The sequence below is a fragment of the Ammospiza caudacuta genome, chromosome 12 (assembly GCF_027887145.1).
Source record: "Ammospiza caudacuta isolate bAmmCau1 chromosome 12, bAmmCau1.pri, whole genome shotgun sequence".
Lineage (NCBI taxonomy): Eukaryota > Metazoa > Chordata > Aves > Passeriformes > Passerellidae > Ammospiza > Ammospiza caudacuta.
In genome coordinates, this window is record NC_080604.1 from 4,117,093 (window position 1) to 4,132,379 (window position 15,287).

A 15,287-nucleotide genomic window follows, 5' to 3' on the forward strand; every position below is an offset into this window, starting at 1 on the left:
GATTTTTTTATTCATCTTATGTATTTGTGAAGTAGTCTGTGGAACTGCAGCAGTTCCCCAGGCAAGGCAGCTGCTGTAGCCATGGCGTTTTGTACAGCTGTGCTTTTACACAAAACAACTCCTCACAAAGTGTGAGGAGAGACAATTTCAGATGAGTAAGGAGCAAATGGGGTGATGTTGGCTTGGGGGAGGCAAATTTGCCATTTTCAGCCCGTTGCACTGCAGTTTTTGGTACATAATGCAGCGTTTTCAGGACCTAATGAATAGAAATTCTCTCTAATTTTGATGAACAAGACATTTTTGGAAGGAGCCTGCTGCAGGCTGCCAGCGCTGCTGCCGCCACACCAAATTCTGGCTCCTTTGTGAGGCTTTTGAAGGGCAGAGGAGCAGAGTGGGTGGAGGTGATTGAATGCAGAGGTCACCACTGCATGTCCCTGTGAGCGGAACGTGTCCCTGCTTGGCAGGCAGGGCCAGCTGCAGGAGCCAGCCCAGAGCTGTCACTTCAATCTCTGCGTTTGGGTTTGGCCATGGCTTTTCTGGCACGCAGGTCTGTGCACAGTGGTAGCCAGAGCTCGCTTCCAGGAGTAAGTGCTGCTCATACGTTTTGTAAACGGAGGAGAAGAGGCTTTTTGCCAGTTTTTCTCCACATGTGTATGTGACTTTTTGGTTTCCTAAATTAGCTTTTTGTTATCGTGGCAGAAAGTCAGTAAAATATGTGGCAGATAAAGGAATCAGTAGGTTGGCTGCTGCGAGAAATCTGTCAATTATAATAAAGAATATTTCCAAGATCTGATGTCTCAGCAGCATGTTTTAATCAGGCTGTTGCCATTAATACTTAATTTTTGTTGTTCTGTACTTTGCTGTTTTATTATGCTCTCCAGATAGGCCTGTTTAATGTACTCTGAAGGAAATACAGACTACTGTGGCTCTGTTTATAGTGGTTGATCTACTGCTTCCCAGAATTAAATCTTATTTAAGCTCATCTTAAATCATAACTTCTGTAGAAGCAGCCCTGAAATGAAGTAGTGGTGCAGAATGCTGGGTTTGGGATAAAGGATTTTGTTTGAGGAACTTGTGCTGCCTTCCCTGCGTGGTATTTGATAGCTCCAGTCATGGGGGTTATTTTTATTTTCTGCATCAATTGGAATTTTTATGCCATTTATCCCAATTTATGTTGGCATAGACTGATTTCAATGTTTGCCATAGTGGAATAAAACCTTCCACATTGCCATAGTGGAATAAAACCTTCAAGTTTAGAAATTTGTTCCAATCTATTTGTTATTCAACCTCCTAATGATTTTTTAGAACATAGTGGTAGAAAATCAAATAAATTTTGTTTTATAGTATCTTTTTCACATCTGTATTGCTTTTGTGAAGATTGACTTTTCAGAATATTCCATAGTTTAGAAATTTGTTCCAATCTATTTGTTATTCAATCTCCTAATGATTTTTACAACATAGTGATAGAAAATCAAATAAATTGTTTTATAGTGTCTTTTTCACATCTGTATTGCTTTTCTAAAGATCTTTGCTTTTCAGAATATTCCATAGTTTAAAAATTTGTTCCAATATACGATTATTAGAACACAGTGATGGAAAATCAAGTAAATTTTATTTTATAGTATCTTTTTCACTGTATTGATTTTGTGAAGATTTTGGCTTTTCAGAATATGCCATAGTTTAGAAATTTGTTTGAATCTCTTTGTTATTTAATCTCCTAATGATTTTTAGAACACAGTGATAGAAAATTAAATAAATTTCATTTTATAGTATCTTTTTCACATCTGTATTGCTTTTCTGAAGATCTTGGCTTTTCAGAATATTCCATAGTTTAGAAGTTTCTTCCAATCTATTTGTTATTCAATCTCCTAATGATTTTTAGAACACAGTAATAGAAAATAAAACAAATTTTATTTTATAGTATCTTTTTCACATCTGTATTGCTTTTGTGAAGATCTTGGCTTTTCAGAATATGCCATAGTTTAAAAATTTGTTCCAATCTACAATTTTTAGAACACAGTGATAGAAAATCAAGTAAATTTTATTTTAGAGTATCTTTTTCACATCTGTGTTGCTTTTGTGAAGATCTTGGCTTTTCAGAATATTCCATAGTTTAGAAATTTGTTCCAATCTGTTATTTCATCTCCTAATGATTTTTAGAATATAGTGATAGAAAATCAAATAAATTTTATTTTATAGTGTCTTTTTCATGTCTTTATTGCTTTTGTAAAGATCTTGGCTGTTCACAATATGCCATGCAAGTAAATGTTGACCCTGAGTCAGTAGGAAAAGCTGCCCTTGAAGGTCTTCATGCACTACTGTTTCCTGGGAATTTGGCTTTAGGAACATGAGGCAACTCCTCTCACTAATGAGAGTTTGTCTGCAGGTATTGGAAAAGGTAATTAAAGGTGTGATGCTCATTAATTGAAGTCTGTTTAATGCTCTTGCCCATGATTTTTTAATTAATAGAGTGGCCTGAGGTCACAGTAATTCAATCGAAGACCTTGATGACAAACACCACAACTGAAGAATTCTAAGGGTTTGGTTTTTTTTTCCTGAAAGTTAATAAACTTGTCAGGAATTTACCCTTGTGGATAAATCCATCTGTCAGACACAGAACAAAAAAGGGGTGATGTGGAGGGATAGAATGTAAGAAAATAATGACAGTGCAAAGGTAGTCTCACACCTGAAGGGTTTCAGCTGTACTAATCACAAAGATTAATAACAAGCCTGCCCTTAATAGGCCACAGCTGTATCCAATGAGAAAATGAGTGCTACAAAAGAGTGGGTTAGGGAGTTGTGCTGTGGAGAAAATTGAAATTTGTTGTTTGTACTGTGAGGAAGGAAAAGTTAGTGCTGTGAAGAGCTGTCTATGCGAAATCACTGAGAAGGTACGGGAGCTTTTGTGATAAGATGACAACAGGGTGAGGGCGGTGCTGAGATTTTCTTTTGAGGAGTTTTAGTCTAACCTAAGGTTGGAATAGGTGCAGCCAGACCTTGGGTGCAGCCAGAGCTCTGCAGGACAAAGGCACGAGAGGCTTTCTGGGCTCTGATTAACGCTCACACTGTGCGTTACCAGAGGAAGCTGGGAGGGGGGACAGGATGTGGCAGCCCTGTCCCTGCAGCCCGTACCGAGCCACAGGAAGGAAGCTTGCCAGAGCAGGGTATATTATTTTTCTCCCGGTCTTTGGTGGCTCCTGGAGCTCTCAGCCAGATCTCAGAGCCCTCTGGGGTGTCTCTGGCAAGGCACACTCGTTCAAACACCACTTTTGCTGTTGAGGATGTTCCGCTGGGGCCAGAGAAAGGCAAACAGAGCTGGCCATCCTCTGTTTACACAGAGCTGTCCCAGGGCTGGGGAGAGCCCTGCCGGCCTGGCAGGCATTGTGCTGACTGGAAACACTTGCAGCAGGCTCCTAAAGGGTTAAAATAAAGCACGTTCCTGCTGGCTGCATTGGCTGGTGTCAGGCCAGAGCAGAGCTGCTCTATAGGCAGACGCTACGTCACGGAGTTATCTTTGTTTAGCTTGTCTGTGCTTTATCACGATGCCCAACAGTTTTAATAAAAAAAGAGAAGGAGGAGGAGAAAAAGAAGAAAAAAAAAAAAAAGCCTAGTATGAATAGTTGTAAGTAGAGGTATCTGAAAGCAGCAGATCTGGAGTGCCTTCCAGCAGCTGCTGGCTGAAACAAAGAGGAGCATTATGAGAGGCACAAGAAATGTGTTTGCTATCTCTGCTCTCAGTTGCAGGGCAGACACAAGCCGTCACAGTAATGAATTTTGAAGCCTGGAGTTTGGACTTGGGGAATTTCTAAAACACAGTTGTTTTATCAGAGTGTGTTGCCTTGCCAGCTGTGTGATGGGAGTCTGGTTTCCATGGAGTGTGGTCAGCTGGGGGAGACAAATCGAGTCCCTAAAACAGCACTTGGGGCCATAGTCTCCTCTGTGGTTTCTCTCTCTCTGCTTTAAATTCATGTTTGGTAAGGAGGAAAGTAGTGGGGGAGGAATGTTATTTAAATGAAGAGCACTTTTAGCCCTAATCAAATGTGCAGGCCCCATGAGAACTCGGGGAGCTGTGCAAAACTAGTATAGGAATTTGCATTTTATCCCTCTAAACAATGTAAAGAGATTTTTTTTTCTTCAATTTTCCTTGTTATCTGGACTCTTTGGCGTTGTTCTCCTGTCTGGTGTGGGCAGGAAGAGCTGTACAAACTGAACTGTCCTGTAAGAGACTCTCACTGCTGCCCCCCTATTCAAAGTTTGGTTCATTTGATTAATTTTGGCCCAGTGGTGCTGGTCAGATACCACAATGTTTAGCTGAAGTCTTGGTGTTCCCTGCATAATCAGGAAAATACATTTTTATATTGGATAGGCTTTCTTTAGAAGCCCTTCTTTGTTAAACTTCTTAAAATAAGTTTCTTCAAGCATTCAATAGCATTTTAACCAGGTTTTATACTCATTCTGAATGTTAATGTATAAATGCTGTTCTTACCACACATAGAAGAAATGAGTATTTTAGTTTTGAAACAAAAAAGTCCCAATTTTGGTAACTGTATAGTAACAATGTCCTGTTTAAAGGAAAAAGGGCAAGTTTCTGATTTACTGGATTGAAGAATGCCTAGAGAATTTTGGTGTTTTGTAACCACCCAAGTTAGCTTTACCTGGGTATTTCAACTGCCCAGGGCACTTAGGAGCTGCTCAGGAGTCAGTGGGGGTGAGGTGCCCACGTGGAATCTGTAATTGCTGTTGTGGAATTTTGTGCTGGAGTCCCCAGAAGTGATGGGAGGTGGAAGAGTGATCGTGCATGGGTGGGAGGACACAAGCTCCAGCCTCAGGTGCTGAAAGCCTTATCTCTTGACATTGCTTTTAGGTTATTCCTTTTCAAAGGCACGAGTGAGGGAGATTCCTCATGGAGAGGAACTGCTGTGTTGTGGTTTGCTTTGAAAGTTTAGAACGTGAACGCTCTGTAGGTGGGGGTTTCTATTGGCAAAATACAAAGGAAAAATGCACAAATGCACCGATCTGAAAACAATTCCCAAAAGATTTTGTGTGGATAAAAGCTTTTTTCGTGGCACTGGGGTGGTTGTGGGTGCTTCTCAATTAATGTTAGGTTGGAACAGGAGAGCTCTGGGTGTCTGTCCCAGAGCATTTAGCAGGGCACAGTTTTTGCTATTTAGAGCTGAGATGGAAAGTTCCTATTTAGATTTGGTGCCAGAGTCTTTAATAGAAATCATGGCTTGTGGTGTATTATAGGTCAGCGTATATTTGCTAGTTTATATTATGCTGACTAAATTGGCAGAATGCTTATTTTTACTGGTAAACATTCAGGAGGCTTTCTCCTCGCTCCTTCTTTTTCCAACAAAATGTTATTTGTCGTGTGTAGGAATTAAGGCAGCATTTTATAAATCATCTGCCTCGGTGATGATGTGAAAATGTGTGGTGGCACACAAAGATTTCCATTGTCAGGTACCACAGGGCTCTAGATGGAGTTAACTTCGGCCTAATTTTAGGTCTGGAAATTATGGCTGTGCAAAAAACAAAATGCTTCTGGCAGAGTAGGAAAAATACAAAGTCTAAACTCCAGCAAATGCGGCTATTTCAGGAATATTACCAGAATAGGTAACCCTGGTTAATTTAGCTCCTCTCCAAGCCCCTGATGGAGCCCCAAAAGCACTTTTTTTACATCTTTAAATCCCTATGAGGTCTAAATCCGACCAGAGGATGTGAGTTCCAGTAAAGTCCGTGAAGTGCAGTACTGTGCTCCAGGCTATAGGAGTAGTGAGACATTTAATGGAAATGGGGAAAGCCTGGTCACGCTTTAACGCCTGCTTAGCAAGGATGTGTCCTGTGCTCTGCCCAGGCAACTGTGCCATCGCTGGAGTTACTGACACAGCTCCCATATTGCAGTGGCTTTTCTGGGAACTGTGAGATTATATAAGAACTCACCATCTACTCAGCCTGCCCCAGCTGGAAATTAGCATTTCTGTGATTCCCTGCTGAAGAATTGTGCTTTTTTGTTCCTGGGTCCAAACATATGTTTAAAGTATAGAGAAGGACGTTTAGGGACATATTTAAAAGTTGAATCAGCAAGTTCCAGTTTCCCCCCTAATTCTTCCCTTGCATACTTATACCAGACAAGCTTGTTTTGGACAGCATTTTATAAAGGGAATCATCTGAGAATGATTCCGAATCATTCGAACGTTTATTCAGTTTTAGATCTGGAATATTTGGCATTAACGTGAACTGTAGCCCTGGAATTTATAACCACGACTGTAAGAAGAGGAACAAAGCTTTTATTTCTCTGTGAATAGTCATGGTTTGCAGAGTGAGGTAATCACAGCCCGGCGCTGGGATTGCAGCCTGCCAGGGGAGGAACCTGGGTGAAAAAGCTGAGGGGGGAAACCTGGCTGGAAAAGCTGAGGGGGGAAAACCTGAGTGAAAAAGCTGGGGGGAAAACCTGAGTGAAAAAGCTGGGGGGAAAACCTGAGTGAAAAAGCTGGGGGGAAAACCTGAGTGAAAAAGCTGGGGGGAAAACCTGAGTGAAAAAGCTGAGGGGGAAATCTGAGTGAAAAAGCTGAAGGGGAATCTGAGTGAAAAAGCTGAGGGGGGAATCTGAAAAAGCTGAGGGGGGAAAACCTGAGTGAAAAAGCTGAGGGGGGGATCTGAGTGAAAAAGCTGCTGCAAAGATGGTTTAGTTCAGCCTTTGAGATCATCTGGGGTGAGCTACCCCTCTCCTGGTGCCTTTTCTCACTGCTTGTTCCAGCATAAAGTGTGGCTTGGGATGCCTTGTCCATTCTAGAACCGCATCCCACATGTGCAGTCTGGGAGGTGTCACTGAGGAATTTCAGGGGGTGTCACTGGGGAATTTCGGGGGGTGTTTGTCAGTGTTGTCCCCGTGGTGTGACCCCTGTCGTGTCTCCCCGGGCAGGTGAAGCGGCGCTGAGAGGGGAGCCCCGGATGCAGCCCCTGCAATCCCCCGCGCTCAGCAACCACCGCACGGGCCCGCCGCCCATCAGCCCCAGCAAGAGGAAGCTCAGCATGGACCAAGGGGACGAGGAGCTGGACTGTGAAAACGACCACGTCTCCAAAATGAGCCGCATGTTCAACCCGCATCTGTAAGTGCCTCGTGTCTGTCCCTGCACGGAGCTGAGCGCTGCCTGCTAAAATCTGCTAAAATCGTGTCCTGGCTCCAACTTTGCGCTCGGTTTTTCCCCTTTGTTCCAGTTTGTGTGGGAGATCTGCACAAGAGCCGCCGCGATTAGATGGGTTTTCATGTTTTCTTTTGTTTTTGTACAGCGTGAAGTAACAGGAATTAGCTCAGCCTAACTATTTATAGCAAGCCATACGTATTCACCTTGCGATTCCTGCAGCATTGTTCCCTCGCTCTTTGTAAGGCGCTCCTTTCACTTCCCCCCATTCTCAGGCTCTCTGGCTGGGGGTGGGGAGGCAGCAGCAGCAGCAGGAGGAACACGAGTGCTTTGCATTTTTCCGAGGCCAGCAGCTCCGAGCCAGCTGCTTCCTGGGCTGCCTTGACAACTGGGCAAGCTGCAGTTGTTGCTAAACATTCCTGCTCTGACAGTCAGGTGTGGAATGTGCCGGCCAGGTAAGGCGTTGATGAGCCGTGTTGGGCAATCAGCAGATGCCATTGCTGGGAATGCGAGCCTGGCTGGCACTGCTGCAGAATTCCTGGCATTCCTGCCTGGAGGAAGCGATGGATGGAGCTCCTGTGGCTGCTGCCTCAGCTCCTGCAGCCCCGGCATTCCGCGCATTCCGCAGTCATGGGATGTGGACTGAGGGATTTATCCTGCCATAAATCACCGCAGCCTTACTCACAGGCTGGGCCCGCAGTCTGCAGCCTTGGAATTTGTTACAAATCGGGAATCCAGCGCTGAAGTAATGCAAAACAATGAAAGCTCCCTTCTCATTTACAGCATACCTCCTCCTCTCCCCGAAAAATTAACTATTTATAGTCTTGCTCTGGGGCCAGGAGGGCTTGGAAAGAACCCTGCGCTGCATTTCTGGATGCATGACACAACTGAGGGGCTTTATGGCATTTTTGAAATGTTATGTAACTTTATGGGGGAAAAGTGTGATTTTTTTTTTTTTAAAGGCTCATTTTCTACTGATGAAATAAAACACAGCTGGCAGTTACGTACATTATAACACTTTATATAGCGGAGGCCATAAAAATAATGAAGTCTGAATCAACAGACTCATGTGCAACCAAGGCTCAAAACTAAAAGATGCAGGCAGTTCTTTCATGTGATCTCTTAGCTATATGTCAGAGCTAATATTTTCCAGTGTGGTACATTTTTATGGTTTTTTCAATAGATTCTTTCTGTGATTTTGTGTATGAGACATTCATCTTTTCTTCTTGTCATAAAAAGCACAGGTGTTCTGCCCAGGGTTCATGTGAATTAATCTGTTTCAATTAAACTATCTGCTGCAGATGAATTAGAATCTAAAATAGCATCCATGAGGGCATTTCTTTTTCTACTTGATTTTGTAAGTTTGATCTGGCCACATTAAAGTTTGTGGTTCATCTAAAATTCCTGGATTTCTGTGTATTTCAGATATATCAGAAAAGTTCACAAACATTCTCTGAATTTTGTTCTCATTTCCCTGTCACTGCCTCAAATGGGGTTTTTTTTTTGGTTGTTTTTCATATTTTCCATCTTTTTCTGATTCTGATGTTCTGGTTTAACTGTAGAATTGGATTACTCAAGCCCTGTGGATCTGTGCAGAGAATTTGAGTTGGGAGATGAGAATGTGTTGTGGAAGCTTGGCTTGTTCACACCCAAGAAAACATGGTTGATTTGGGGAAAGAATTATTTTCTGGAGCATGATAATGGCAGCCATTGTAGTGACTTGGAGATTCTGGAAGTGTAAGGTTGACAAAGTTCAGTTTAGAAATCCAAATGTGTGAGAGATGTGTAGTGTGGAGATCAGGTGCCATGGTGTCTGTGGTGTCAGACATTTCTGTGACTGGAACTGTAAATATTAGTTTGAGGCTGTGTGTTTTGAATTTTTCAGGGCCAAGTTCCCTGAAAGCACAGGATGAAAGTGTTCCTGACACAAAACCTGGGCACAGCTGACAGAAGTCTTTATAACCTCCAGCAGCAGCTCTTGTTTGGGCATTTGGGTCTTTGTGATGGTGCTGGTAGAACTGGGAAGCAGTTGTGTGTTCATTCTCTTAACACCAGCATCTTGTGACTGGAAATGTAATTAAATAGGCCAAGAATTGTGTGTTTGGTTTGTTATAAATGGTGGAACCTTTTCTGTAGCAATTTGATCCTTACTCTGAGGTAGCAGCACCCCACTGTGCTTCAGCAGGAATGAATCCATTGAAAGGCTTTGGATGTGTTGTTAGAAATCCAGTTACGTCAGCCTTTTGTTGGGAAATGGAGTGCTTGGAGACATTCCCTGCTCAGGTGTAATTCCCTGAAGGATCATTTGTGAGCTGGACTCGGGTTTGTTTACTTTTATTGTGGAAAAACACAACTATTGGAGTGCAGTCTCTGGAGCAGAGTGAATCAAATGCCCTGGCAAGCCTAGCAGGATCCTCAGATGTGTAATGGAATGAATGTGCAAAGAACACTTTATCAAATGTGCTTTTTCAAAGGAGAGAATTCTCAGTGCTAGGATAATAATATACTTGAGAGCCTGTGGATTAATTAAAAAAAAAAAAAAAAAAAACAGCATGTGACACTGCCTCTCTTTCATGTACTTTTATAGCTTCTGTGTTTTTGTTGTGAAAGAAGTTGTGAACACCCATAAACTCCTCGGCTGGGAAGAACAAATACTTCCTAATTAAAATATAGTCTTAGGTAATATAGAATTGTCTTATTTTTCTGGTGTGTCCCTCAGGTGTTTAACTTTAAATGCACTCTCTGAAGTTAAGTCTTGCTGAAGTAAAAGGTGCTTTTGGCTTTGTGCTGCTCTGTGGAGAAGGGAGCTTGTTTTGAGGCTCGGCTCGAAACATGGCTTTGTTTTCCCGTGAATTCATTATAACCACCGTGGTTTACAGCAAAGTGATTGGGAAATAGGATTACACGGGAATTGTGTGCGGTGCAGGGGCGGCTGCCTTCGTCCTGACCGTCCGGGGAGCGCTGGGGCAGCGCGGCCGGGTCTGGGGCCCTCATGCTCGGAGCCCTCCTGCCCGAGCTCCGGCCCTCTCTCCCTCATTCCTGAGCTCCCGCCTTCTCTCCTTGCTGCCCGAGCTCTCTCCCTCTCTTCCCTCCTGCCCGAGCTCCCTTCTTCTCTGGCCCCTTCCCTCTCTCCCTCATTCCCGAGCTCCAGCCTTCTCTCCTTCCTGCTCCAGCTCCCTCTCAAGCTCCTGCCCTGTCCTGTTTTCCCTCCTTCCCGAGCTCCTGCCTTCCCTCCCTCTTTCCCTGGCTTCTTCTCGAGCTCCCTCCCTCTCAAGATCCTTCCCGGGCCCCCTCCTTCCCTGGCTCCCTCCCTTTCTCCTTCCTTGTCTCACTCTTGCTCTCCTCCCTCCCCTGTCTCACTCTTGCTCTCCTCCCTCTCTCCTGCTCTCCTCCCTTCCTTCCCTTCTGCTTCCCTTTTCCTCCTGCTCTTCTCTCTCCCCTTCTCCTTCCCTGTCTCACTCCTGCTCTCCTCCTTCCCTTCTCCTTCCCTCTTCCCCTTCTCTCGTCCCTCCCTCTCTCTCTCCTTCCCTCTCTCTCTCCTTCCCTGGTTCCGTCCCGCTCCCCTCCCTCCCTCCTCCCCGCTCTCCTGCTCCCTCTCCCTTTTCTTCCCTCCTCCCTCTCTCCCTCCTTCCCTGCCGGGCTCTGTTTCCCTCCCCGGTGTCTCTCCTCCCCCTGCCGTCCCTCCCGTTCCGCAGCCCGGCACACAAAGGCCGCCTTGTCCCGGCCGCCCCGCCGCCCTAAGAGTCCCCAGCGCGGCCAGCGGGCACGGTGCTGCCCCTTCCAAAGCAATGCCCTTTGCAATTCAGCCGGGACCATTATTTCTGTTCCTTGTGCCGAGCACGTCAGCCTGCAAGCTGGCGTTTGGGAATTTTCCCCTCGTTCCCGTTTGGTTTGGTGGCGTTAGGATTGTGATGGGAATTCATTTCTGTGTAAAAATCTTCCTGTGGCTAAATGTTCACAGCTGTGAAGTCGAGGGAATAATTGTTTCTTGGTTTGTGTGATAAATAATTTGGCTTTTTCTGGTAATAAAAAGTCTGCACATGAATAAGTTACTGTAGTGAGTATCATATAAAATGTGTAGTTTCAGACTCTTCAAATTCTGAGCTGTCTTAGTTTTGTTACACTGAAGAATGATGGTAATCCCACCCAAAACACTCCTGAAGTTTTTTTACCATGAATATCCAATGCCATTTGCTCACTTTAATGACACTGTGATAGAAATTAGTGGGGAATCCTTTAAAAAAAGTGTGCTGTCACCTTTATTTGAAGACTGTGGAATAATTCAGGTTGGAACAGACCATTTCATCCAACCTCCTGCTCACAGCAGGCTCAGCTGCATCTTCAGTGAGTTTAGAGTTGCTCAAAGGGAGAAATTTTGAGTAAGATTTGAAATATTGAGTAAATAAAGTTCCTCATCAGAGCATTTTTGTCACCTTCCTCCTTAGCTTGGCTGAGAGCACAGGGTGGAAATGTTCTGCAGAAAATCAGGGCCCTGTTGTGGAGGAACGTGGCTCCAGCAGGGCTTGAAAAGATGCAGAGCTGGCTCCCAGAGGTAGCGTGGGAGTTGTCAGAGAAGCTCTTTGCTGCTCTTTGGGTTCCAAACTTCATGTGGTATTGAGAAATATGTTCCCACTGTCATTTATTGTGACAAATTGGAGTTGGGAAAAAACCCCAGTGCACAGCTGAGAACACCCAAAGTGTCTCTCATGTGCTGAGTGAGGCATCTTCACCCAGTGCTCAGCACAGATGTGCCCCTGAAGGATTTTGGGGTTCACCTGGGGCTCTCAGAGCAGTCCTGCTGGAACTGAACTCCTCAGTGGAACTGAACCCATGTGGCTCTTGTTGATTAAGTGGACAAAGGATCACAGAGCAAATTTCAAACTGCTTTTCCTAATTTTTTTTCCTTTCCTTGTCTGCGTTGCTTGAATGATGGAGTGAATCAGACATTTTCTTATTTATTAATGGAGATCACACGCTGCACAAAATGAAATTGTTCTCAAGGAATATATGTTCAATGGAACCTTCAGAGGCAGACTTGAAAGAGCCACCATATGTGAGTTAATATTTAACCCAGAGTTGTGCAGTTCTTAGCCACAGGGGAATTTCAGAGAGCACTCCAGTCCCTTTCAGTTGAAGCACATGTGAAAGGTTTGTTAGGAACAGTTTCAGGGCTAAAAGCAATTTGATTGATAGCTTATCAGTACTTCACAAAAAGACCTATCTGTCAAAATTTGGGGAGATGTTGAGGCACTTGAAAAACCAGGCAATGTTAGCTCAGGTGTCTCCTCCACTTGCAGACAGAAGGGGTTTGTTAGCCAGCTCCAGATTTCTGCTTTGATATCGTGTTTTCCACTTTCATTTTCCATCTTTTGTGGAGGAGCATGACCCTTCCCTGGTGTGGCAGGGCTCCAAGCTGCCTCTCGGGGCAGAGCTGTGTTAGTGTTGCACAGAGGGGTTTGATCACACACTTAGGGAGGGCATTTGGGGGGCCCTGTGCACTCAGGGGTGCAGTGGGAGCCACAGAATCACAGAATATTCTGAGCTGGGAAGGACCCACAGGGATCATGGAATCCAACTCTTCAATGAATGGGGAATCCCTCGAGCTCTGGTGTTGGATTTTTACCCCAGAGTAAAAGCAAAATTTTACATTGTGTGAATCAATTATGTCTCCATGGGGTGAAATTCAGCACCAATCCAAAATCCTGAGATCTTAGAAAGAAGCAAGAAAAGAGCCAGCAACCTTTGCAAACATACTCTGGATGTATATCCAATCCCATGGAAACAAAGGTTTCATCTCACTTCTTTCTATTTAACCATTTTCCCAGATGTTTCCTGCAGTTTGACAGATGTGCCTTTTACTAGAAAGTTGTGCTCCTGAGAACGAGAGTGTTATGGACACAGTTGCTATAGACAATGACTGTGTGAGGGGAAGGTTTGGAATAAAACCTTACATTAATTTCTGCTTGAATCAGTAGTTCTGTTCCCCAGGCTGGCAGTGCTGATGCTGTGGGATAGCAGGCACAGCCTGGCAGGTTTCACTCCTTCCTGCAGCATTGCCAGGTGCTGGAAATCCCAAATAGTGAGCTGGAGGGGGAGGCTGAGGGATCCCAGGGAATCCTTGAGCTCTGGGGCTGGCTTGGTTTGGGGTTTATCCTCAAAGAAAGAAGGGAATAAAATGACTTTGCTGCCATTGGTGTCTGGAGGGTTTGGGGTCCCTTTGCCAGTGGGAATTCTGCAGAGGTGGATCCCATGGGGGGGATCCTGGTGTGGGTGAGTCCCCAGCTGGGCTGGTCCCACTGTGGGGGGGTTACAGAGCCCCAGAACACTGTGAGTTCAAAAGGACCCACAGGGATGATCAGGGCCAGCTCTTCATTCAGTGCATGGGCATTGAACCCACAGCTGGGGTGGATCAGGTGTGGGTGGATCCCACGTGGACATGACTGACATGAGTGATGTTCTGCTGCCCAAATGATGCTTCATAAACCTTTGTCACGTTTTTAATCAGTAACTGTCATGATTCACAAACCAATACCTTCAAAAGGGAGTAAGCAAAGTCCCCAAACATTTTTGCTTTTCTAAATTTTCCAATTTTCCCCTAAACCAGCAGCTGCTGTGGGAGGAGACTGTTGGCTGCACAGTGTGGGGTGCCTGAGCTGCAGAAATGCCCTCCAAACACTCATCTGGTGCTGCTGGGGTCCATTGGTTACAGCTTTCCAAGGAAATATTTTACTAGATTGGTCTGAATGGTTGTGCAATATACAATGAAGCTGTTGCTGTTTTTATAGTGCTTCTAGAGCTTTCAGTAATTCAGATTTTATTAGCGATTACAAACAGTTTCAATAAACTTTTAATGAAATCTTTATTCCTTCTTTAAAACAGCCTGTGAAAAAGTCTAATTTCTTGAAACCAGTTGTTTAAACACTGCTCTTGGTCTGAAGGCCTAAAGAGCCTGGGTTTTTTTAAAAAAATTTTGACATGTCTGGAAGTGAGTTATTGTAATTTCTCAGCTTTTCCTGCTTCACCTCAGCTAATGTTACAGTGTGTATCTGATGGATAGAGACCATAATTTGTAAGTTTGAAGGATTTCTCTCTTATTAGACCCAGTGAAGCTGGAAGGGAAGGCTGTGCAGTCCCATTTCCTCCTGATGATTTGGCGCAGTCAATTCCAGCACTGTGACCTTGTTTGTGACCTGGTTTGTGTTGTTAAAGCTCTCACCAAATTCACTGGCCATGCTCATGCTGTTGATATCTTTTACTTCCCCTGTCATCTATTTGGAGAAAATTATTAATCTGCTCCTCTACTGTAAAATTCAACCTGATGCAGGATTTTAGGTGCTGGAACTGGGGGAAATCCTACAGACTTGTGAGAATTTGGGGTTCTTGGATTGATTCAAGATTTGACTTTTACAAAAACAGTTCCATGGCAGGCATTGGGTGATGATCAAAAGTACTTTTTCCAAATTAAAAAAGTGAAAAGTATTGCAAGGAACAGCCCAGTAAATCCAGCACTGTGACCTTATTTTCAGAGGCTGCTTTGTGTTGTTAAAGCTCTCACCAAATTCACTGGCCATGCTCATGCTGTTGATATCTTTTACTTCCCCTGTTATCTATTTGGAGATAATTATCAATCTGCTCCTCTGCTGTAAAATTCAACCTGATGCAGGATTTTAGGTGCTGGAACTGGGGGAAACCCCACAGACTTGTGAGAATTTGGGGTTCATGGATTGATTCAAGATTTGATTGATTCAAGATTTGACTTTTACAGAAATAGTTCCATGACAGGCATTGGGTGATGATCAAATAAAAAAAGTAATCATTGGGTGATTTTCCAAATAAAAAAGGTAAAAAGTATTGCAAGGAACACCCCAGTAAATCCAGCACTGTGACCTTATTTTCAGAGGTTGCTTTGTGTTGTTAAAGCTCTCACCAAATTCACTGGCCATGCTCATGCTGTTGATATCTTTCACTTCCCCTGTTATCTATTTGGAGATAATTATCAATCTGCTCCTCTGCTGTAAAAGGTGATGGAACTGGGGGAAATGCCACAGACTTGTGAGAATTTGGGGTTCTTGGATTGATTCAAGCTGGTACCAACTTTTACAAAAACAGTTCCATGGCAGGCATTGGGTGATGATCAAAAGTGCT

The 15,287-nt window shown here is 44.1% G+C and overlaps 1 protein-coding gene across 1 annotated transcript in view; it reads left to right on the forward strand.

Moving 5' to 3' along the window:
• VGLL4 (vestigial like family member 4) overlaps positions 1–15,287 on the forward strand; it is a 54,252-nt gene that overhangs the window by 16,020 nt on the left and 22,945 nt on the right. Inside the window, exon 2 of the mRNA XM_058813023.1 lies at positions 6,923–7,109. Within this exon, the coding sequence (XP_058669006.1) occupies positions 6,923–7,109 (187 nt within the window). The remainder of the gene's footprint in view (positions 1–6,922; positions 7,110–15,287) is intronic.